Source organism: Chamaea fasciata, unplaced genomic scaffold (assembly GCF_029207755.1).
Source record: "Chamaea fasciata isolate MVZ Bird 193981 ecotype frontalis unplaced genomic scaffold, bChaFas1.0.hap1 SCAF_1, whole genome shotgun sequence".
NCBI classification, from domain to species: Eukaryota; Metazoa; Chordata; class Aves; order Passeriformes; family Sylviidae; genus Chamaea; species Chamaea fasciata.
Genome location: NW_027094086.1, coordinates 8,712,289 through 8,737,632, shown reverse-complemented (window position 1 = coordinate 8,737,632; position 25,344 = coordinate 8,712,289). Strand labels below are relative to the sequence as shown.

Here is a 25,344-nt window from a genome sequence, read left to right as displayed (position 1 = left end):
TATGGATGCTGACTTCCAGCAGGTTTGGCTGGTCTAGGAGACAGAAATGCTCTTTTGGTGGTGTTAAAATTTTTGGCATTGAGTGATTTTGACCAGCCCTTGTCCCAGAATGGTTTGACCACAGGAGAAATCAGATTTCTGTGAGGCAGGGAAAGAAAGGTGTTGGAAATGGCAAAGAAACAGCGATCCCAGAATCAGTACGTGCCTGTGCGTGCTGTGAGTTGCGCATGTGCCTCTCAATTTTTGAGTCTTACCTAACTGGCTTTTCTGGGGACTTGGTGAGATTGTCAACACAACCCTCTTCTCTGGCAGGATGAGCTGTGCCTAAAAGACACCTGACACATCAAGTGCCTAAAGCCTTTCTGTTAAAATAAGATAAGACTTGTTTTTGTTTCGTTTCAAATCAGAAACATCAGCTGAGGTTCTCTTCCACAGAAATATTGCCTTTCTGATCATTCCTGGTCTTGTATTTCTGTAGTTACTATCACCAGGTTGTGTCCTGTGCTGCCTTGCCTACCTGCTTAGTAATGATTAACAATGTTCTGCCTTTCAGACCATGAGCTGCTTTCCAGGTTTCAAAGATTTAATTAGATGTGGTTAGGGGGAAAAAAAAGTTTCTTTTTATGTTTCTCCTCTTTTTGCAATAGGAGAACACCTCAAATTACTCTTAAGTTGTCAGAAAATGAGGAACTATATGAAAATCAGAAAAAAAAAAAAGTCCAAAAAATTTTAATATCCTCTTGGAGCAGCTGATCTTGCAAGTATGAAGCAAATGATTATCTTGAAGATACTGTTTGATTGTTTATTGTTTTAACATCATATTGAAAATATTTTTCATATTGAAATCACTAGGGGATTTAACATGTTCAAAAATGACTTATTTGTATTTAGTGGCTCTAAAGAGACTCTTCCTTGGGATGGTGAAACAATACTTATTATTTCTGTTTTGGAAATGTCTGTGTTTGTTGATCTGATGAGTCAAAAATGTGCAAGTGCCAGCTCTGCTAATTCAAGCAAAGCTCTGAGAGCTTTCAAGCAGTTAATCCTACCTATTCAGTCCATCTGCCCAAACCTTTTTACTCAGTCCCAAGCCTGGACTCATCCACAGTTTCTGCACAGCATGAACAGAAGAAAAGAACTGAGGCAGAAAGTGTTGGACAAATCTCGTTCCCAGACTTCATACTCCATCACCTTTCTATGGAGTAATTATGCATGGACAGAGTCCAGTATCCCATGGACAAGTCTAGCACCAAAAATCCTCAACCTGGCTTTTCTTGCAACAATATTTGGGATCTGGCTAACTGCTAGACTACAGACATGAAAATGTTGCTGTCATGAAAATCACGGGGCCTGACTCCCTGGCAAGGCCATTCCCACTTCTACTCTTTGGCGTTATGAAGCTTCCTGGGACTTGTAACAGCTTATTTTATGGATCTTTGGACTCTGTAATTAGGGGAGAGCAGTGTGTTAGCTCAAGCCTGCTCACAGGCTGATGTGATGGGGGCAGTGGAGGTGTAGTCTGCATGGAGACGGGTATAAAACCAATCCACATCTCTGGATTCTGATCATTTTTTTGTTATCTTTGGTTTGGTTCAATGAAGTAGAGAGGAGTTAGTGAGAGATGCTCCTCAGCTGAGCTCAGTATGAGGAACTGGTGCTTTGTGAAGCTGCAGGGAGATGGCTGCTGGGGAAAGCAGGCTTTGGGAGATGGAGATTTGGGTGATCATGTAAAGGTAGGTTTGTAACATGTGACTTGGAGCAGGGGTCTGTGGTGGCTGGTGCATCTGGATAATCTAGTCTCCTTTAAAGGGGAACTATTGGGTTGTGTCTTTGTTTGAGGTGAGAAGTGGGGTGATTTGCTGCTTTTTTAATAGAACTTTATGAATTTTGATTGTGCTATGAGAAGCGTCACCTTAGTTCTGCAAAATCTGCATTAGGATGGGTTGTGGCTTGTGATGATGGTTCAGTGTTTGTGGGCCACAGACCCTCTGAGCATGTTCCCCATGATCTGTTCTATGCACATAGGGGTGACCAGGATGCACAGCCAGTGATGTCCCTGTGCACAGCAACCCAAGGGACATCAGCAGGACACACAGACAACAGAAGTGCTGCCATTGAGCTGTCCCTGAGGTGCAAGGCTGGTCAGCTGCAGGGTCTCTGCAGCCCTGACTGCTGAAAGACCCCACACCTCTGCCCTTCACAAGGATTTTGGCTGCCTGGTGGGTGAGACTCAGACCTAAGAGGTGGGAGAAGAGGGCATGCCCTGCCCCATTTTCAATCTGTCCCTACAGATCAATGGCCAGTGTTCATCCACCGTGAGGAAATTTGATTTCCGGGACCTGGTTTGAGGAATATGGGCTCTCCTGGGTCACCAGTGAATCACGCTAACACTGACATCCTTGGTAAGTGCATTTCACAAACTGATGTGAAAGCACAACTGTTTTACAAATTTTCATAAGTGGAAGGGTAGATAGCAGATAATTTCCTATCAGAGATCTAACATAGTACTGATTTATTTAAACTGGCCAGACATGTTCATGGCAGCAGGACAGGGGAAAATAGTTTGACTGAGGACTTGGTGTAGCAAGAGCAGTATCTGGAGAGACCACATTCCTAAAAGACAGAGAAGAGGCAAGAAGATTGACACATGAAGGGATCATCTATTTTAGGAGAGAGAGAAAAGGTGTAAATATACAAGCAGAATAGAGCAAGATAAATTGTGCTTGGAAGCATTCCCACACACTGGGTGAAGCTTTCTTGCTCACCTGAATTGTCAGTTCCCTGCTGTCCTCCCCACTGAGCTCTCCTCTGTGCTAATCAACACACACAATTTTCTCCACACACAGTGCTGATTTCCAGCAGGAATTCAGAGAAGGCATTAACCTGGCCATATCACACTACAGACTCAACCAAGCAAAACATCTAATAATGGGGACAACAGGCAAACATAACCTGGAAGAATGGATCACAGTAAGAGAAATCCTGTTCTACTTCTAGAAAAGAAATATTGGGTATTGTTGGAATAAAATGATGGAAAATCCTCCATTCATGAGAGCATTTGTTTTGCTTGAATGCCAGATTTAGCACTGGTGTGTTCCCTGACCAGAAGAAAATGCTTAAAAATAAATGGCAGATAAATCTTAATACTAGGGATATCACTCCAAAACGGACTACTTTTGCTCCTTATTTGGTAGAGACTTTGATCTAAATTTGAAACATTAACTTTTAGCTGCTTCCAAAAATTCTTTTCCAGCATTAACTCTCTGAAATTTATGCTGTCCAACGAACTTTCAAAACCATGTGTGACAACTATTCCTAGAACTGCCTGAAACATCTTATCTCTCAGCAATGTGAATATTAGTCATATTAACTCTTGCAATACACATCACATTTGTGTTACCCTGGTTATTCGATATCCAATTTTTATTTATAAGGGACAAGTCTTTATTACTTTGCAACTGTATCTCTCTTGAAGCGACTCCACTGCGATGACTGAAATACATGTCCAGATTGCAAATATGAAACCCTCATTGTCCTCCAGATCAAAATCATCGTTTCCATTTCAGACTATACTGAGATTCACAAGCACTGAAGGCTCAGGTGCCTCACAGACCCAAGCAGGCAGACAAATCCCACAAACTGGCTCAGAGAAGGTTTTCCTTCCTAACATTTATCTGATAAAGGCTGGGGGTCAAGCCTTTGGTTACAAATTCTCATTCACCTCTGCTGGCTATAACAATCCTACTCTGTTTATTTTAAGCTGAATGATATAGTAGAATCTATTTTATTTAGAACTGTTGATCCAGTGTTCCCTGAACTGCTGAATTGGAGATTTTAATCCAGTTCAAATTACTTTTATACACGCATGAAGGCCTCTTATTAAATCCTTCTCTCTTACTGTGGGTTAACACCAATCTGAAACCAATGTGTTTATTAGCTACGCTTCAGTAGAACTCCTTTTAATGTGGCAGGTAACCATGAAGTTTGAATTGTTTTAATTTTTCCTGTACAAACAGTGCACTCCAATATCAAGCAGTTTCCTCATGTCCTCGCGCTTAACAGAGTGGAACAGAAATTAAGAGAACAAAGAAGTAAAAGAAGAAAGTCCTTGAGTATGAATTTCCTTACCTTCATTCAATTGCAACATCTAAAGGTCATGTCTCATTTTAAGCACACCATCATCCACCAAGCCTAAAGAGATATTTCAAGTTAATGTGAAAATATGCCCGTGTTACAACTGCACGCTTCATTACATTGATACAATTACTTTTTAAGGTCAGATTTATTTGTGTGAGAATGCAACAAAATGCAATAAATATACATTTAATAAAAAATCATTCAGTTTCCTACATTTCCACTGAGCACTAATAGCACAGCTGAAATGGTTTCCTCAAAGTACAAGCAAAACCACCAAGATCTTGAATAGTTAATATCAACTTACCTGATTTCTCATGACAAAAAATATTATCTTCAGAGCCTATATAAAACTGGAAGTTATTTCCAGGTCTTAATAAACACTTTGTGAAAAACTTTGAGTGGACAGGCTTGATAATCTTTCCTTAAAATCCTGTGAAAATAGTTATCCTAATCCCTGACGGAAAAACTAGAGGTAACACAATCGTAAGCACACGAAGTGCCTGTTGAATCCTGCATGGAAAGGCTCTGTGGCAGGTCAGGTGGGGATTGGAAGCTACTTTTGGCAGTAGAATTGAATTGTGGATGATTTTTTTTTCCCCTTTTAAAGGAACAGCTCTGCTTACTGTAATTAGACCAATGCCATCTTTGATGGTGAGAATTAGGCAAGGATGAGCCCCTCTAGTAAAGCTTTAGCCATGCTTCAGTTCAAAAAAGGGACATTGTCAAGAGGGGAGAGATAACACCTGAAGTGTATCTTGAGTGTGGAACCTCAAAAGGAATAAAATGACAGTTAAAACAGGAAAAGTTGCCTGGAATCATGGTTAAGTGGTGAAGAAGGAAGAGAGGTCTGCTCAGAGCAATGACATAAGGCAGTTTCACTGATGCCGAGTGATGTTTAGTAATATCCAAGGGAAGATCACTGTTAGAAACAGTAGGAAAAATTCTGCTCCCATTTACTCCAGTGAGCTGAAAATAATTCCTCTGAAATCAGTGAGTTCAGATGAAGCACGGTTAAAAGGCAGTGATCATCCACTCTGCAATTTTGTCAAAATCCACCAAACATTTCAACTTGTGAAATCACTCAAAACGTTGTAGCAATTAATAAATGAAATTTAAATGGATTATGAAACAAAAAGTGCTTTAGTGACCATTTTACGTGTGTGGAGCTGTGTTTCTGTCTGTCTAACAATCCTGCCTTCACCAAGAACTTCAGATGCTGCAAGGCAACTGCAGCCTCATTTAACAGAGCTGTAGCTGGTCAATAAAATGCCCACACATCTGTGCACATGCATGCACAATTTTTCCTTGTTTTCGCTCACTCTGTCTTTCACAAAAAAAAATTATATGGTGGGGTGTCACTGCATCTAGTATTATTTAATTCTATATGGAATTTACTGCTGTGAAAAAAGGAAAATTTTTGAGACTTGTGACTGAATGCTGCAGCTGGAGGAATATGGAAGCACCTTTTCTTTGACAAGACTGACTTTTACTAACTTAATTACTAGTTGCTCAATATCACATCAAGAAGGCTGGGATGAAAGTCCTCTCTGTAACAGCTGACAAAACCAGGTATAGCCAGGAAAATGTGTGCGCTGGGATCAGTTCCAGCCGTTTGATGTTTGCCTATGAGGATAATTAGACTTTCAGCAGGTTTTGCCTCATGCTGTGTTTTACCCTGGGACTCTGTAATTTTAACTTTCCTCAGCTGCTGAGCAATGCTCAGGTGACCCAGGAGGGGGCTTTTGTTCAGCCCCAACTTGGACTCTTGGGGACAATGCTGTGTTTTCACTCAGAACATCCCTCTGAGCAAGTAGCTTTCTCAGGAGTATAGTCTTTACCTGCCTCCTTTTTCCAGCATTCCTTTGTGTGGCAGCACTGTGTCCATAACTAGCATCCCAGAAATCCAGAACAGGAAAAGAAGACATTTTTAGTGTCTCTTAGTAACACAGTATAGACCCACAATTCATATAAATTACTTAGTAAATGCATCCATTTGCTGAAGGTTGCACAGAGTACGGCCCTGCTAATGAAATTTAAATAATCAGAGATTCAAGGAAATGCCTGTGATTTATGTGTAAGAGACACTGTGGTGTGACATTTTGGTAAGGATGGAGAAAATGAAGCCTCGCTGTAGGAGCTCTTCCTCTCTGCGGGCTGAGAGCACAGAGTGAAAGCAATGCACTACTTCTTCCTTCTGGCTTTTCTTAAGTCTTTAGACATGATTAAAAACACACATTTCTCTATAGAAACTGCAGTATGTGTAAGTGACTGCAAGAGCTCCAGCCATACATTCCTGTGACCTCAGCCAGTGGCATGAGGCAGCTTCCCCCTCCCCACCTGCTCTGTCTTGGTGTGACCAGATATGGCCACCCTCAGGTATGACCTGATCAGGGTCCTCAGGTATGACCACCCTCCTCCCTGGCTGAGCTATGAACCATCTCTGCCCTAAAAGATGAGCTGTGGCATCTGGAGCACTGTGGTACCTAAAGCACCTCGCAAACCTGTCTGATTTACCTTGTTAGAAAACACAAATCCAGCTGTGCCTCTCTCTCACCAGATGCAGATGTGCGAGAGAGAAGGAAATGCTGTTTTTAAATAAAGTGCAAAGAAGCAAACTTAACCCAAGTTTACTCCAGAGCATTGAAGTTTTATTTTCAGTTACACTTAATTGTTCTGTGGAAAATGTTTCCATGAAAGCATCTTTGAGCAGTTGCTAAGCAATTTTTTTTTATTAAAGTATCATTTGAGTAAATTTCATTCGTTCTGAAAAAAACTGATTGCACTTCAACACTTCTCTGTTAGTCCTCTACCATTACAATTTTACAAGATATTTCGTTTATTTTATCAAGAAATGTACTAGCTCTATGAAGCTTTAATTTCAGATTTTACCAATATCTTTCTATTATATTTATTTTTGGCACAAGTTTTATTAAGGATAATTCTCTAAATGTATTACTGTTTCTTTGTCTATCTTTCTTCAGAAGAATAACATTTCATCTCCTAAAAGCAAAAAGAAACACGGAATTATTATGTTTGGAAAAGACCTCTAAGATCATTGAGTCCAACCATTAACCCAGCACTGCCAAGTCCACCACTAAACCACATCCCCAAGTGCCACATCTACACATTTTTTTACATATCTCTAGGGCTGGTGATTCCCTGGACACTTCCATGACATCCCGTTCCAGTGTTTGACAAACCTTCCATTGCAGAAATTGTTCCTAATATCCAATCTAAACCTCCCTTGGCACAACTTGAGGCCATTTCCTCTTTGCCTTTCTCTTGTTACCTGGGAGAAGAGACTGACCCCCCCTGAGTACAGACACCTTTCAGGCAGTTGTAGAGAGTGATAAGGTTCCCCCCGAGCCTCTTTTTCTCCAGGTTGAACACCCCCAGGTCCCTCAGCTGTTCCTGCTCAGACTTGTGCTCCAGACCCTTCCCCAGCTCCATTGTCCTTCTCTGGACACACTCCAGCCCCTTGATGTGTTTCTTGTCATGGAGGGCCCAAAACTGGATACAGGATTTGAGGTGTGGCCTCACCAGTGCCCAGCACAGGCCAACAATCACTGCCCTGGTCCTTCTGGTGACACTGTTGCTGTCACAGGCCAGGTGTCACCGGCCTTCTTGGCCACCCAGGCACTCAAGTTGTGCTCATGTTCAGCTGCTTTAGACCAGCACCTCATGGCCTTTCCCACTGGGAGCTTTTCAGTCACTCAGCCCCCAGCCTGGAGCACTGCAGGAGGTTGTTTTGACACAAGTGCAGAATCAAGCACTTTGCTTTGTAGAACGCCAGATATATAGTTATATACATAAACATGCATTTATTCCCATTCATAGAATTTCTTTCCCATTTCAGAACATGTATTTAGAATAGTTTCGTTCCTTTACATATTTTTTGCTTTAATTTTTCTTATCAACGTTTCACTAACATTGGTACTTAAACCACAATTCTTCCTGAACAGAATGCACATTCTACAAAATGGTTTTCGGTAAGAATGTTTTGTATATTTACTAGTCTGAAGTAGGGAAAGCTTTCTTTTGAAGTGTCTGATACTGTCAATTTTTTTTTTTTTTTAATTCAAGTACACTCTTGAGGGATTAAAAGGAGAGAAAGTAAAAAAAAGGAGCCATGGAGATTGTGAAAATGTGTAGTGGTGAGAGGCATGAAGTCCTAGTGGTTTTCTTCTCTGCGTGTGAGTTACAATACATGAGATTTTTACACAACTCTATGCACTGCTCCTTGGGGGTTTTCAAAGATGTTAGTTTGTGATCAAGCATTTGTCATTTTTAAACATAATCCTCATAAGGCCTTGATTAGGTACCAAGAAATTTCAGCAGTCCAGAACTTACTTAGAAAAATATTTAATGACTTATTCAATTATTTTATTTCTGATAGGATATGTGTCAGAGATGTAATTGATCCCATCAAATCTGCCAAAACATTCATAGCACATATTACACCTTTTTTCATGATCTCTGGTCTATATTCTGCTGTCCATCTGCACCTGACACAAAGAAGCAGGAGAAAAGCTGTGGTGCTGTCCCAAACCCACTGGACTTCCAGCCATTATCTTAGAGGGCAATTTCTTTAAATAATGTCTAGCTCTCCTGCTGCTCTCTGCCATGGGATTTGGCTTTCCTGATCCCATCCCCTCTCTGTAGTCCAAGAAGATGATCTGTGTTCCAAGAGGATGCTCTATGTTAATCAAGCAACCATTTTGCCCTGGCGAGTCTTAAAAATCAAAGCATCCTGCAAAGACACAGAAGGATATACTGAGAAAATTCCACTCTTGACACTGTTGCTGGAGCCATACTGGACTCAATTTTTACCCTTTCTAAACTGCTGACCTTAAGTCTTATTCTTCTTAGGTGGGGGACAATTGTATAAGATCCCCAAAGTCTCATAAAGAGGTAAGTACAGGCTGCATCCCTGGATATAAGCAGGGCTTTGCCTGAGAAGAGGTATCACACCTTCCTGCCATTTTAGACCCTAGGACAGAGTCCATTTCTTAAAAGATCTGACCTAATGCCTTGCTGAAATCCAGTGATTTGTCAGGCTCCAGTCTTTGGGTGACAGCCAAGGGGAAATTTTAATGCAATACCTTTCAGTTCGGGTGAACAAAAGCTGAGTGGTTCCCCTGTTGTGTCTGTGAAATCCTCAGGTACATGTCATTGCTGTCCCTGGCAGCTGCAAGGCTCAGATCAAGCTCTCCAGTTCAAGCTGGGACATTCACTGCTAAGGCAGGAATGATAATGCAGGGTAAAATTGTCTATAAAAGTGAAGACACTTGAGAAAGCCCTGAATCACAAAACGTTCAGTATTCCACACTCTGGTGCATTAGTTTTTAAAAACACAAACTGTCAATCTTTGGAAAAAATAGAACTTGGCTGTAAGAGCCTGACATTCACCCTATTTCTTATTTAGTTATTACTTTTATTTAAATTGAATAATTTGAAACAAACAAACAGACTCAAAAGCACTACAATTCAACGTTGCACTATGAAAGGATCTTTTAATTATTCCCACTTTACAGTGATTTAGAAGTGGGATAAGACATGGCATAAATGTTGAATTTTTTTTTTTACCGACCACAAAAAATTAAAAAAACCTTTTTTTAGGTTGTATTTCAAGTGCTCAGCAGAGCTGATTCCTTGGTGACAGCCATGAAACTGAAGCCACAGAGAATGCCTTTAAAATACCTCTCTGTGTCCAGCTAAACTTTTGGGAAGAGTTGATGTTTCACCTGTTTCTCTTCATGTCTCATTCAGACACAGGACCATACAGAAATGCAGCAACAGAACCAGGGGCAGAATTCAAGCAAATTCCCTTCAGGGGATATTCTGATCATGCTTGTGCCATTACTGTGTTCTCTCTATATTTTGTTTGCAATTTCGTAATATTTTAGCACATTAATGTCTCCAATATGAATTTATTTTCCCCCACCTCTCATTTTCCCCAACATGTATACTCAAAGCCAGTAAATCATGGCCATTACATGGCCACTAAATCAAAAGATGTCACAAATAATGGGATCTACTCTGTGTTGACAGGGCTGGCTGTGGAAGCCACATAAAACCTACTTGTAGCTGAGTTTAGTCCTGCCTAGATGAAATCAAAAGAGTCTTTGCCAATGTCTCTGCTGGGGGTACATTTGGCAATTTGAATACATGTGAAGATATTAAGATTTAAATGAAAATAAATTCATCCACATCATAATTGAAATTTCTATTTATTATTAAGTGGTGCAGTTTTTAAAGACAGAACATAAAAAAAATCAGTTAAGAAGTATTGTTTGCATAATATATTGAAATAAACATATTAAATTTATTCAAATATTGGACAGTGCCAGAATAGAAATTACACATACAGTTTAAAAATTACAATAAATAATATTATAAAGAGCACTAAAGGCCACTTGTATAAAAGTTGTGTTCCCTTGTCAGCCAGAATCTGAAAAGCATCTTTGTAGCATGGAGAAAATTTCAGTGAGCAAGGCACAAATACTAGTAATAATAAGATGCCATAACTAGAAAACAAAATACAGTTAGCTATGTAACCTTCAGTCTCAGCGTGTTCTTCATGAGGGAAATAGGATCCCATTCTCAGTATTTTGCTTCAGCTAACTTCAGAGGGAAGCTACTCAAAGCTGAATTGGCAAAGATCAAATCTTACAGCCTAAAAAAACAGACGGAAAAGTGATACCCAGGATCATTCCCAGAATGCCCCGCTAAAAACACTAGAAAATGCCTCTTTTTCCTCTGCACCTCTTAAAATAATCTTCAAACTGAACATTCATATCCAGCTGGACTCTTGAAAAAGTGACATCCCACCCAATTCATGAGGTGCTGTAGGAAACTTAGGTTTGCAGCTCTTAGGCACCTAGAGCTTAGTGTGGGAGCTGTGGGGTGCAAGGAATCCAGATCCAGCTCTTTCCTCGCGTGCACTGCAGTGAGCAGGAAGGATTTAGTTCTCACCTAAGCACATGTGACACCTCTGCAGCAGCTGGGCTCCCAGCAGGGATGAGGGTGCTCTTACTCTGCGTTTTCTGATTGCTTTAGGCTGTGATCTTGCAAACTGGCTGGACCTTGGTGCTGTGTGAAGGTCACAAGGCAGCAGCCCCCAGATTTGGGTGGGCTTTAGTTTGCAGCACTCGTGGGCCACCGTTTGCAGCAGAAAAATTTTAAGCTATTTCCACTCTGGACCGTAATAATGCAGCAACGTTACAGATAAAAACAGAGCAAATATAGCCTAAGACCATTTGGGGACTTTTTAATCAATCTCTCCATGAGTTGAATTCCTTTTTATTTTGATATGAGCCAGACTGATAAATTCAGGGCAGGGAAAAGCTAAGGCAAGGACAACAGCCATTATCTGACTAGATTTTTTTTTTTAAAGTGCCAACTCCTTAAGTACAGCATAAACCACATTTCTCATACCTTCATACTTCAACTAAGCATTCACTTTTGCCTTAATCAAATAATTCCAGTTTGCATCTAAAATGAGGAAGCTAAATTGATAATAATGCTGCAAAGAGAGGCACACAATGTAAACACAGATTCACCTTTTTGAAAACTTCCAAACATGTGGCATTTGTTAGGGACTAAAAATCTCTCTTGAAATGTAGCCAAGAAAAATGTCTCCAGATCAGTGCTGTCCTTCACAAGGAAATTTATAAATAAAAGCAGATTAGAACCCAGCCCTACTCCCAGTGCATCACTGTGAGAAGTTTTCTAACTTACTTCAAGGAGAGCAGAGAAAAGCTCCACAGTTTCAAATTACAAAAAATGTCTCAAGGTCTGAAATGAGATGAGAGTCAACAAAGTCAGTAACACTTTTTAATATTAAGTACATGCAAACAAAGTGCTAGTTTCACTCAAGATGCTAGAAAGATTTGACCCAAAGAGAATTGATAACTCTTTAACTGAAACATCATGCAGAAGAAAGTGTAAACCTAATTAATTCCTCTTACAAAGACTATTAGTGACCCAGATGCCTTTCTCAATTGAAATTGTGAATAGAGATTCCCTGGGTGTGGAAACAGGTCTTGACCTTCTTAATGTTACTGGGATCACACATAGTTTATTTTGCTTTGTCCAGTACCTATGGCCAGCACATAAACTGCATTCCAAGGTGGATGCACTGCCTGGACTCACCCTGATTGGAGCCTGATGAAGTTTGTGTGCACACCCCAGATCAGGGATGGTCTCCCGATCTCACCTTGTTGGTGGCACCTTGACACGTATCCATTGTAAGCACAGACAGCAGAACTGATGGATGCCCTATTTTTAATCCTGATGATGTAAAGGCCAGAGAACTCCTAAGAACAAAACCCTTATGAACAGAGCAGTGACAGATTTCAGTGCTAAGAAGGAAAAATAGAGATTAAAATAGGCTAATCAGATCTGCCTGTCTCATTTCCTGGATCTCCTATACAGGACCCACAGATGTCCACTGCAGAGGATCTTGCTGAGTTTATCACTAGTGCTTCTTAAGACGAAGCAGATCTTGTCTGGCATAATTAAATATTTCATGGTGTGGCTACAAATACCTGGCATGACACCTTTAAGATGCATATTGTAAACTGGCGTTTGCAGGCCAGAGAAAATACTAACTTCAAGACGGTTGAGCTGCTAAGAGTGCAGAATGCAGGGAAGCCCAAATCCTGCTTGCGCTGGGGTTGTATTCTGTGTGCAGGTGAATATTCATCCAAGTCTCTGCCCTCGCTTGGATTTTTTCTTGGAAAGAACATACCTTTATAAGGAGGTTATTTATGGATTTTCAACTGGGTTTAATACTGAGAAAAGATTCATTTCATATGACCTGCCATGGAAGAGAACAGAAACCTGAACTGAAGAATTTCAGTGGGAGTTGGATAGGGAACTGCATGGCATAGCCACTGTCAAAGACAGTCACAAACAACTTGATCAGTCTGCACGTTCTTTTTGGATCCCCTGATTTTTGATTGCTTAGATCTAGAAAGCATTTAGAGAAGGAACAAACTCAGATGAAATCAGTAGGAAGGACAGGCCCTTGACATACAAGAAAACTGAGGCAGGCTTGTCTAGCACACACTTACATCAACTTCAGAAGTGTAGCAATGTTAAAATACTTTCTCATTCTTTTCCATTCTCTTGTCATGTGAGGTTAAATCTCACAAGTTGCCACAGACATCCATCACTATTTCAGAAAGTCTGCAACGGGTACAACACAGGTATTTCCAAATATTGCAAAAGCCAAAGAATCCTTCTCAATATGTCAAATTATAACCAATTTCACTTCGGTCATTTAGTTTTGTTCTTTGCAAATTTAGCCACAAAACTGTGCCAAACATAGATTATATTTCAGGTCAATGCTATTTTGTCAATTAAGTAATTACCAAAATTGCGCCTCATACCATCATAGTTACTGGCTGCAGAACAGCTCCATGGACTCAGCCCAGTCTTCAAAGGCTGTAATTGCCTACTTTACTGGTCTGCAGTATTTAATCTAGTAACAACAGCAATTTGTTCTCCCTGAAGGTCCATCCCAGAAGGATGAATCATGATTTAGCTAAAGAATCAGAAGAAGTAAGAAGATCCTAATCCTTTAGATGTCTCTTCCAATGGAGAGCAAACAATAAAGATGAAGGCAATGCCCACATCTGGGAAAGAACTGAAGGTCCCTGGATGGAATGACTGTTATGAGATGTCAACAATACTGAGGAATTAAACCAAAAGTTTACTATGGTCAGAAAAACCCAACAAAATATTGTCCATTGCAATGCTCTCTGTCCAGGGCTGTGCAAAACCCAGTCAGCACTGGGAAGCCCAGTAAGGTGTTCTTGGCTCTGACTGGACATGCCAAGGATGCTCAGTTGTGCAGCTGCAATGTAATACAAACAGTCTCTACAGAAAGTCCCTCTTCTAACATCTCATTTGGGCCAAATCCTTGCATCTTTGTTGGTCAGTGCCCTGGCCACAGTGGGGAAGTCATTTTGTGGAGTGACAGGTGTTGCTCTGGACATGAGGTGGGGATGAGCCATGCCAGAGAGGCTGCACCTTGGATCGGTGGGGGAGAGGTGAGAGCCTTAACACTGACTGTGTGGTCTCTGATCATCTGACATCTAAGCAAGTCACCCTCTGCTCTCTTTGAAGTTGGTAGACATTCAGTCATTGCAGATAACTGAGTTAAAGGTGAGATCAATCTCATCCTAAAGTTGATGTGTGCCTTGATTCCTGTATCCTGTGCTCACTGACTGTACTCCTTTATTTCCCACCAGCTGGAAAGAGTGTACAGCCATCAAGCTGGACATCACATGGATGGTATTTCATGGACACATTGACTGATATCTGATTTTCCTGGTCTCTTCCTTCTCAATAATTTCCAACTTCCATTTAAAAAAAAAAAAAATTGGCTGAGGTCTAGGGAGCATACTTATCTCTCTGTTGCTCAGGGACACATAACAAAAATGGTGATTATTTATTCATACATTAATCTTAAATATAGCACACATTCATGGATTTGGAACACTCCATTTCCAAGAGAAAAGGTAAACAGAGAGAAACAGATCCTGGCAGCATCTCATACTGTGGGACTTGCAGGGGAGAGAACAGCAATTTTCTGCACATCTGAGGAGTTCAAAGCACTTGGCAAATATTACAGAATTGAGCCATTCAACCTGTGAGCATGTGTGGAAGTGTAACTCCCAATTAACTGAGGCTGAGTTACATTACGCATCTTACTTAGCAGCACCTAAGTCAATAGAAGAGTGGAGTGTATAAACCTGGAGTGCCCTACGCTGAACAACCTTATTTTTGTAACTAAGAAACTTTGGCCCCATAAGTAGTAAATAGACTTAGCAAAAGATTTTCTAAAAAAAACCATTATAATCCTACTTTGAGCAATTTTATAAACACTAGTGAAGATTTTCAAAGCAGTTTGAGGGATTTCTATTTACATTTTACAATAAATAAATACCTATGATTGATCCCAGGAGGTGGCTCTGATGATGTAAAATCCTACCCTTAATTTCATTTCAACATTGTATTTCAGGGGTAATTATTTAAGAGATCACATAAGAAACATTTAGTTCACAAAACCACTTCAATAAGGTCATACTTTAACTCAACTTTTTCCCTGCTTTTGATATTAGAAGTTTTTTGCTTGGTTGATTAGAGATTGACTTGCTTATATTGGAAAATGATTCAGACGTTAAGTTTCCACAAAGAGATATTGTTCCTGAAAATCTTTTTATTTTGCTGCTCTGTTTACAAAATGTAGCAAGGACCACTGTATCTTGTCTGTTATCAATTCACCATTGTTGTATTGAAGAGTACCAGATAGATATGTATCATGGAAGAAATCAGCTGTACCATTTATATAGGGCAAAGTCATGCAAACCATGCTCAAAACTAAGCTCCTTAGTTTTGGTAGCATGAAAAAAACTGCATCAGTAAATTGTATGAAATGGTGCAGAATGACTACCACTAATATCACATGCATCTTATGCAGCCATTGTTGTTTTGAACTAGTAAGCTTTGGGTGTAGAGTAAGTGAGATATACAAAGTATGCTTACATTACAAGGAGAAGTCAACCAGTGACTGCCCCCACACGCGCTTTTAAACTGGCTTGTTTGACGGGGTCCATATGGAATCTGAAATCCCATCTCCTGTGGAGGACAAAGGCATGGAGCCACTCGGTGTGAAAGGGTCTGTGTCTGTGTCAGTCTCCCCCTCTGCCAGGTAGCGTTTCTCCCTCATCCAGGCAGAGCCCCCGTTGGGGCCGAACGGGAAGTCATCCCTCTCCTGGGAGATGCTGAAGCCACTCGGGGAGCGCTCCAGTTCCTCGTGGTTGACGGAGAGAAGGGACAAGGGAGTGTCGCTGTCTCTCGTCAGGCTCCTCCTCTGCCTCGGAGACACCTTATCTGAGTAAGGGCTTTGCAGCTCCCCTTGGGAGTGGTAGCTAACCTGGGAGTCCATTAATGTAAATATAGGCAAAACTGTTGGCCTTTCTGCATATGAAGTTGAGGAAGGTGCGGCTTGCAGTTTGCCAGAGTTTTGCCCACCTATTGATAAAGGTTGAGAGTGAGCCATATGACCCCGTGCTGAGAAACCATAGGGGGTGACTTTGTTGACTGGAACCTGCTGGAAGTTGTAAGGAGTTTCACGAGAACACTGCTCAGTGTATTTGTATATTATTGTTTTTAATTCAGAATATTTGTTTTCTTCTCTCTTCTCCCTTGCAGGAGAAGCAGTTTCTTTCAAAGGACTTATCTCAGCAACTTGTATCTGCAGCTGTTCCATGTGATGCATATGCATATCAACAAGAAAATCCAGTTTCTTCCCCATGTCATTTACCTGAAAAACACCAATGTCATGATATTGCCTCAAGTCAGTAGTTCAAAAAGAGTCCGTGATTCCATACGTGCACTGCCCCTACCAATGCTGTGCTGCCATGTTTATTGGTTATGGAGGTACATACAATAACCATGACCTTCCCCCAGCAGCTGGGCTGAAATGGATGACAGTCTATCCTCTAAATGCCTCTAAAGAATAAGAAGATCCATCCCTATGAACTGTGCCAAAAAAATTCTTAGTCTTGCTGGATATTTAGCAGTACAGTGTCCAACAGGACTCTATAATGTTATGACAAAGTCTTGATACCAGTGCTAAATAGCTACTACCAAAATACAATATATGGATTACCTTTGCATACAGACCAGCTCTCTAACTGTGAATCACAGAATCATCTAGGTTGGAAAAGACCTTTGAGATCACTGAGTCCAACCTATGACCTAACACCACCTAATAGTCCCACAGCATCAGGACCAGTTTCTTTTCTCTTTTGGATAGGGCCCAAGAGTGGACAACCATTTTGAGACCAGACTCTGCAGGAAAAGGGCTTTCTTACACCAAACAGCAGATGTGATCAGTACTGAAGTTACAGGAATGAAAAAGGTCCCACTTCAACACCGTGATTAGGATCTTCTGCCATACACAGTGATATTGATTCCACAAGTTTCAAAAGGCACGCTTCCCAGGTAAGTAACTTCTTTAATGAAAAACTAGCAACTTAGTTTTTCGATCATTAGAACAAGATCACTTTGAGTCTTCACCACCACCAGTACAATTCTGCCTGTATCAGCCAGAATCATGCAGAATTTATGTCAGCTCTATCATTTCTGAACTAACACCCCAGCCTCTGTCATTGTCATGAAATTACTTACCTGCCTCTCAACTTTAACAAATTTTCCCATCATACTTTGGTCTTCAGTATCAGCTGTAGATGCTTTGGCTACATATGGTTCATTTCTATAAAGAATTAATAACTCTATTAGTGTCCAATATTTATTTGTATCACAATAAGTAACTTACAACAGAAAACAGAATTGCCATCTTGTTGGTTTATTCATAAAGATCCTTGGAGCCCTTTTAGCTGTTTATACAAACAGGAGTGAAAGTCTATTCTTTGTGATGTTAATGCATTCCTAAAAAATATATAATCTTGATTTTTCATTAATTTTTTTTTGTTTTTCAAGTTTAAGATAAAGAATAAAGAGCCTCAGAAGTTCAAAATAAGATTTAAATTGATCTCCAGCTTGTTGGAATAATTTCAGGTTTGTGAAAATTGTCAAGATAGTGCTTTTAGTGGGTCTACAGATGGCCATGTGTTTTTAAATCTAATTCTTTGTAATTAGCGTCTTTGGAGACAGACTCCGAGTTTCATGGATGAGTGTGGGTTTTTCTCAATTTCATTTTATCAAATAGTAAGTGTCAGAGATTGCAAATGCTGCAAAGAGAGAGTCTGGTCTGGGCATTTAAAGCTGATTCCAGAATAAGTTTTCATCTATGCAATTTCCTCCTGCCTGCCCATCAGACGGACCAAATTCATTAGGTAAGAAGATGACATCTAACTGAAGAATGTGATTTATAAATTTCATGGGATCTTGGATGCTCATGATCAAGTTAAACCTTTATTAAATGGTTCCCAAACCGATGTCAAAGGAATCAATATCTTCCCATAACAAAGTCTAGAAAAACAATTTTTGAGCACTTGCTCTTAACATGATTTGGAACAAATATACTCAAAAACTTTCAACATGGTCAGTTATCTTTCCTGAAAAAATCCAAAATATAACTGTGAATAAATTGTACTAGAGCAAAATCTATACCTAAAACACATCAGATTTTCCCCATTGGGTTACTGGTGTTATGAGCTCATGCAGTTTTTGCAATCTGCTTTCCTTCCCAAATGATCACTGCCTCTTTCCCTATACTTAGGTCTCTGTCTTCACATTTATGTGGTTTCAGATTTTTCTCTCTTTGGGAAAATGTATTTTCTGTAAAATTGCTTTTGTTCTGAGCAACCACGACAGCTTTGGGACAGATTGCTGATGGTCTTGTGTGGTTCTTGATGGATATTTATTGACAGATTGATAGTTGTAAACAACAGAAGAAATGTCATTTATTATTGAATTTTTTCTATGTGGAATGCAGCAATACAATAATATGGTGCAACTTTCACACCCAGAAATCTGTTATTACAATTTATTTTGAGTATCTCTCACAAATGACTTTAAAAGCATCAGCATTAAAAATGTCTGCTTGCCATTTGGCGGGCACTTCAGGAAGATAATTCATTTACTTTCAAGCTGTTAGTGTTTTTTATTGATCTTTTAAATGGGTTTATAAGTTAAATGTTAGAAAATTAACACATCAGAAATCAAATGCATGTATTTAATTTAAAACCATATTTTCAAACTGTGGGGAAGCTGAGCTGGGCAATTAAGAAGCCATTGTTTAGATTTCCATCACACATTGTTCTTAGGGAAACTCATTTCTGGCTCAGTGTTTATCCACGTGTATCTCATAGCAACATTTCCACTCAGTCTCATTACTGTAACAGTGGACGAGCAAAGATCATGCTTATTGGAATGAATTAACTTTTTATTTCTGTGTTGGGCTGTGCTAAATACTAGGTATAAAAGAATTCACCTGGGAGACTGTTGTGAAGGGTAAGAAAAAGCTCCTCCCTTTTGGGATTTCTTATGCTTAGGAGTAGATGGAGGTCCAGGTGTAAAAATCATATCTACTCTGAAAAAAAGAAAAGTACAACTGTGTAAGTCCATCTCCAAATGCTAACACATGAGAGAACATGCTGTGCATCTCTGAAGCAAAGATTCAAAAAGGAGGCACATGTTGATTTTGTAATATATTGAAGGTCGTGACATGTCTGCTCTTTTTTGGGTCACAATCAATGCACTGAATTGCAATTACCTGGTAATGTTATGGTAATTAAGTAATGCTCTAGCTCACTGTTTTTAAACTTCAACATTTGAAACCCAACTTCTTTTCCTTCAAAGGAACCAAACAGTATGATTGTTGAAAAATATCCAATAGCAGCTGCTCTTAAAAATGTCAGGAGACTCATCAGATTTTGTGCAGGGTAATGAAAATCAGAACTTGGCAAATGGTAGAATTTCTGACATTCCTAATAAACCAGTAACATTCTGTCAGTTGTTGTTTCTAATTGTCAGCAATATTTTAGTCATTACTAATTATTCTTTTGGCTTGAAAAACATAACTTTAAATGAAGTTGCATAAGGAAGTCTACTAGATTTTTTATTTGGCCCAAATGCAGAAAGATTGTTTGGAATGCTTCAACACATGTAATCATATTTTTTACTATATCAAATATTCTTTCATTTGTCATGTCCAACTGCTCAGGTGCAAGTAAGTCTCTGTTTATTCAGCCTGCCCCCCAAAATAGGCACCTATCAATCAGCACTAGTCCACAGACCAGTTATCTGTATTGTTGGACAATCCATGCAGATACCTTGCATGGTTTCACAGTGCCCCTTCGAGTTTTGGAACTGGAACTTGAAAAAGCTCCAGGCAAGGTTCACAAAGCTAGCTAGATATTGGCTTGATCCCCAGGCATTGCTGACAGACATGTTATATACTTGAAAAAGAGACAGCCCAGTGCATGGAAAATCACTTTGAAATAAGAAATTACAAAGTTCAGCAGAAAGATCAGAGCAGCCTTTCAAAGCCAAGGTAAGTCCGGATAAGGTGCAAATGTGCAGCAAGATTTGGCCTCCCTCAGCCCGTTCGTGAGAGAAATGAAGGTGTTTGTGTGGCATTTTGCTGTTCAGAATCACTGAGGGCCCCAGGGAATGTGCTGTGCAGAGACTGAGCACAGGCAGCTCCACACATCTGCACACATGTGCATGCAGACCCACACACATTTGCAGCCCCAAGCTCGGACCTGGGCTCATGGCTCAGGGGATGAGCAGCACAAAGTTTTGTAGATGTGCCTCAAAAGCACATGAACCACTTCTGTGAGGAAACAGCTGCGGATGCACATTGCACCTGAATACTCACAGAGGTCTGAAACTCCAACATTTTTTCAGATAGGTCAATTACACCTGAGTGAAACCTTCTGTGCTAATGTATTTTTGCACTTTTATGGGATGTTTCATTAGGCACAGGTCATCAGAGAATCCAGCCCAAAGAAAAGTTCACGGAGAGCAACTATTGTTTTTATTTATCATCTGTCAGATGGGGAGAAGCAGAGAAATTTGATCCTGATTAAATAAGGCAATGGTCAAGAAAATTCACAGGATTTTTCAACTGTCATGTCTTTGTTCTAAATCTGAGCCAGTGGTCTCTCCCTGCAGTTATCCCTGCCAGCAACTCACTTGCCTTTTGTCTTTGGGAAAAAGGTTTTCTCATGGACCAGCTACATTGTGCAAAGGTGTAGCTTCTGGGTGGCCTTGTACACAAATAGGCCAATGTTTTTATTTTGCCAGCAAAGCTGTATATTTCCCCCATTTACCAGAAGATTCTTACCTTGCCTGAAGGTATTTTATTCTGGAAAGCATATCAAGATGCCCTGCTGAGTATTGCTCTATCACATCCTTTACATCATAAGGCCTCAAAGTCTCCTTGAATTTTTTTTTATAGAGACGAAACTGTAGTATTCTGCGTAATAAACAGAAAAAAAAATTAATTTCTTATATAAATTCCATGATGAAAATTTCCAGCTCAATCAAACTACGGATGAATTCTCTGGGTGTTTGTAAATTGAACATGTTATTTCTAAACAACGCAATAAAATATAAACAAAGAATCTATAACATTGTGCCGTATATGAAAATTTATAATAGTTGGCTTTGCATAATTAATAGTCTAAAACAAATGGTTTACAGCTTCAGAATCACAGTTGGAGCTTGACTTTGGACAACACAAGTCACAGGAGATTTTGAAGCTGTGAAGTTGAAGCTACTTCTTTTGTGCTTCAGCCTATTATAAAGCTAATTTATAGTGTATGCAATACTGAATCATTTTCATCTTGGTTTTAATTTTGCACCTGGGAAAGTTTTGGATGGGAAATGCTAATTAGATATAAATGGGGAAGTTAAGAAGTTAGCAGCAGTCCAGGTTGTGAAGAGGTGGAAACTTTTTAGAACTGCCTGAAGTGTCCTTGAAGAAAACAAGGACGCTTCACATTATTGTTGATGTTGTAATGATAATAATATGATTGCTGTTACTATTGCCATTGTTATAAAACTGACCTAGTAATTAGTGACAGAATTCTTATAAAAAGGAACACTGCTGGCCAGAGACTTGAAAAATGTTTGACATTCTTTTTTTCATCTTTTTGTGTTTATACATTACTTTAAATGTATATATCTCAGTAGATTAAGCAAAAAGAAGAAATACGTTTGAATAATGAAATCCTTATCTGCATCTGGTTTAGACTTCAATTCTGGATGTTTGCTTTCTCAGTAGAGTCTCCAGGTACTTGTTGGTCTGAACTGGGAAATTGCTGTCATCTGTTAAGATTCTAGCTTGTTTTTTTTATTTAAGGTTGGTGGGTTTTTTAATGTTTTTAAAGTCTGTATAAACTTTCCTTTAGCAAAGATAATTTTATTACAACTTTTTAAGGGCTGCTGATTCTTTAACTCTGTTGTTTATAAATATTTCAAGGTTTCAAAATTATACCTGTGCCTATTTTAGCCAAATTATATATGGTAATATCAAAACTACACATTCAAAGGCTTAAATGAAAAAATAGGGATCACAATGTTAGCAATTCAAATTTAAAATATCCTTTATCATGACCCTGAAATCCATTAAGTAGTTTTATCTGAAAGAATAACTCACAATTAATGTTCAGGATCTGGGTACACTACACAAGAAAAAAAAAAATCTTGGCTCCTGATTGAGTTTAAATGGAAATTGCATGAATCAATTAGATTTAGACGGGAAGTGGGGAAGAAGTTTTTCAAAAGTAGCAATAGCACGTTTGAAAGCAAGCAGGTATCAGGGAAAGAAAGGGAATATGGAGGACAGGGATGAAGAAGCTTCCAATGGGAGGGAAGAAGTCACGGGTAACATGAGCAAAGCCTGTGTCATTTAGCTTTCAGCAGCATTAAAAAAAAAATTGCAATTTTTAGAAACTGATTCTCCTGCACCGAATTCGAAAAGAACCAGGAGGGTACACATCATGGTTATATACATATAAATATATGGTTATACTTTTATTACCATCTTCCCTGAAGTTTTTCTAAGATAAATGTGAGACACTCCAGACTTGCAGTATTTCACCTGGAAGGTGTTAAGTGCCTGGCCCAAAAATTATCAACTTCTGGAATAAACAGGATTTGTAATGAAAGCAGAGTATTTTTTATGGGGGCATTTTTCAAGGGAGGAGAGTAAAAAGTACTGCATCAAGGAGTAACAGAGAATCAGTGAATGAATTCTATTTGCCTGATGTGCTAAACATATGACCAAGGCTTACTAGGAGTTTTCTAATCCTAGGGAATATCTCTTGTGACATGAAAATAGAGGTGACACCTGTCACAAGCCAAAAACTGCTGAAATAGAGACCTCAGCATCTATTAAAATATGACAGCTGAAAAGTAGGTTGAACACTCATACAACTGTGAATAAAGAGTTGAGTCAGCTCAGAGTTTTTTGTCAAGCAAAAGTTCCAGTTTCATATAAATATTATTCACTAAATTGAGAAAGATATATTTATATAACATTTTAGCAAGGAACAGAACACAATATTATTTTATAATAAAAACACTGTGGAGTATCTCACAAATTGACATGGTAAATATTACTGAAAAACTTTCTCCCTTCTCCATACTTTCAACAGACTGAAAAGGGTCTGTCTCATGTTTTTGAAAATAGAATTATCTCATCTATCACATCTAAAAAAAGCAATAGCAGAAACTATGAATCAACATGTAGCAACATGGTAATGTTATTTCCTGAAATACAATCCTTCAAAAAGACATTTACCTGACAGCTCGGATGGCTGTTTTGAACGTGGGGATCATATCTTCCATAGGGAAATCACTACTGTCGCCTCTTTCTTCTGCCATGGGTTCCCCTGTTCCTGCATCTGCAAAGTAGGTCAAAAACCCATTATGTGTAAACATCTCACCACACAATATTTAGAAGGATGTCTGGCTGAATAAAGCACTACATAAAGTGCAATTTAATAAAGAACTATCTCTTACAGCTTCTTTCACCAGTCAGGTCTTGAAAGGGATGCAATTATTTTGGGACAGCTGTAAGACACCTTATTGCAGGATCTCCTCTCAGATTCCAGAATTTCTGAAACACTGGGAACTTTTCCTCCTCTCCAATGGATCTTTGTCTGAATTATTTTACCTAAAGGCTAAAACAGGTTGTAGAAGCTACAGGCCAAGTTCTCCTTTACTGGCACTGCCTGGAGCTCATGTACCTTCAGGAAGGAGAAGATCAAGTTCCTGATGTGGACACCCAGTCTACATCCATGGTAGCATGCCCAGCATGCATTGGTGCCAGCTGGCACAAGAAAGGGGAAATTGTTATTTAAGGACCATTTAGATGTTGTGGGCAAGAAGAGGAAAACGTGTCCTCAGGGAAGCTGAGAGGAAAATTCCCTATAATGTTACATGGAGACCCAATGGAAACCTCTGAGGGGGGAGAGGGGAAGGGAAGAAGATATCAACTCTATAAACAAGGTTTAATGAGATGGCAGTGAGGGTATATTTGAGATGCCTGGACACAGGCTGTCGCAGGGCTGGATGTAGCCCAGGAGGGAGCTACCTTAGCAGAACATCCTTGCTTATAAACCAAGCCATGATGGAGTGTGCTTTTTGGGGGATATAGACTGACTGCCCAGTGTGCCCACTTTTTCCCGGTCAAGTAGGCTGAATCCAGCACTGGCTTTGTCCTGTATCAATTGCTGTTTTTGAGGTCTGTAGTTTGATTTCAAGCACCTTGTTGCCTGGACTCCAGGATTCTTTTCCTTGGGCTTCCCCAAAAGTATTACATAAAGCCAGGTACCAGACAAGCTTGTCCCAGAAAGTCACAAACCTTCAACAGAATATGCAGGAGAACAAAGTAAAATGGGGAGAAAAGGGGATGCATAAAAAGAAATCAACACAGATGGGCTACCTTCTGAGCTTTGCCAAAAAGCGTATGCTTTCATTCGGAATGCAGTGCGAAAACGCTCCTTATTATTCAAGACAACATTCTTAGGCTCTTTTGAAGGACTTTCTTCAATGGCATCTACATTCAGAGGGGTAAATAGCTTTCCTTTAGTATTGGTACCACGAACCCGATCCAAGAGACCCAGCTTTTGGCTACAAAATAAGCAAAAGTAATCATTTTCCTCCTTTGTACACTATTAACTTGTTTTCATGATGCTTTAAGTATATAATGGGCTAAATAATTGTTTTGTATACAAGGACACTGCTGGGGCTACCATAATTAATCAATGTCTTTGTAAGCAACAGTTCAGCTCCACAGATAATTAGCTGCTTTTTACGAGCATTTTTTGGTATCAGTGCTGAAAATGTTACCAGAGGGTCATGCTATCATCTCCATGCAAGGTATCACAGTGCTTCAGCTCACGTAGCACACCTGAAGCAGTAGTTTTATTATTAAGACATGAAACAGCACTACTGCCGTGGGCAGGGATGTCATTCACTAAACCAAGTTGCTCAGAGCCCCATTCAGCTTGGCCTTAAAACACTTCCAAGGATGGAGCATCCACAATGTCTCTGGGCGACCTGTTCCAGTGGTTCCAGTGAAGAATTCCTTCCTAATGTCTAATTGTCTAATCTAAACCTGCACTCTTTCAGTTTGAGGCCATTCCTCCTCACCCTGTCACTACACACCTTTGTTAAAAGTACCTCTCCCATTTTCTTGCAGTCTTCCTT

General features: G+C 39.6%; 1 protein-coding gene across 3 annotated transcripts in view; it reads right to left on the bottom strand.

Annotated features, from left to right (window-relative positions):
* Nucleotides 1-7,094: 7,094 nt before the first annotated feature.
* KCNQ3 (potassium voltage-gated channel subfamily Q member 3) overlaps nucleotides 7,095-25,344 on the bottom strand; it is a 193,607-nt gene continuing 175,357 nt past the window's right edge. For 2 of the 3 annotated variants that reach the window (XM_066175777.1, XM_066175795.1), the window contains 6 exons: nucleotides 24,578-24,765; nucleotides 23,432-23,534; nucleotides 20,969-21,100; nucleotides 19,112-19,210; nucleotides 17,344-17,428; nucleotides 10,352-16,474 (listed from right to left, as the gene is read on the bottom strand). In XM_066175777.1, coding sequence (XP_066031874.1) covers nucleotides 15,737-16,474; nucleotides 17,344-17,428; nucleotides 19,112-19,210; nucleotides 20,969-21,100; nucleotides 23,432-23,534; nucleotides 24,578-24,765 — 1,345 coding nt within the window. In that variant the 3' untranslated portion in view covers nucleotides 10,352-15,736. Of the gene's footprint in view, nucleotides 7,138-10,351; nucleotides 16,475-17,343; nucleotides 17,429-19,111; nucleotides 19,211-20,968; nucleotides 21,101-23,431; nucleotides 23,535-24,577; nucleotides 24,766-25,344 lie in introns of those variants that run through there. The other variant, XM_066175786.1, reaches the window with a different exon arrangement.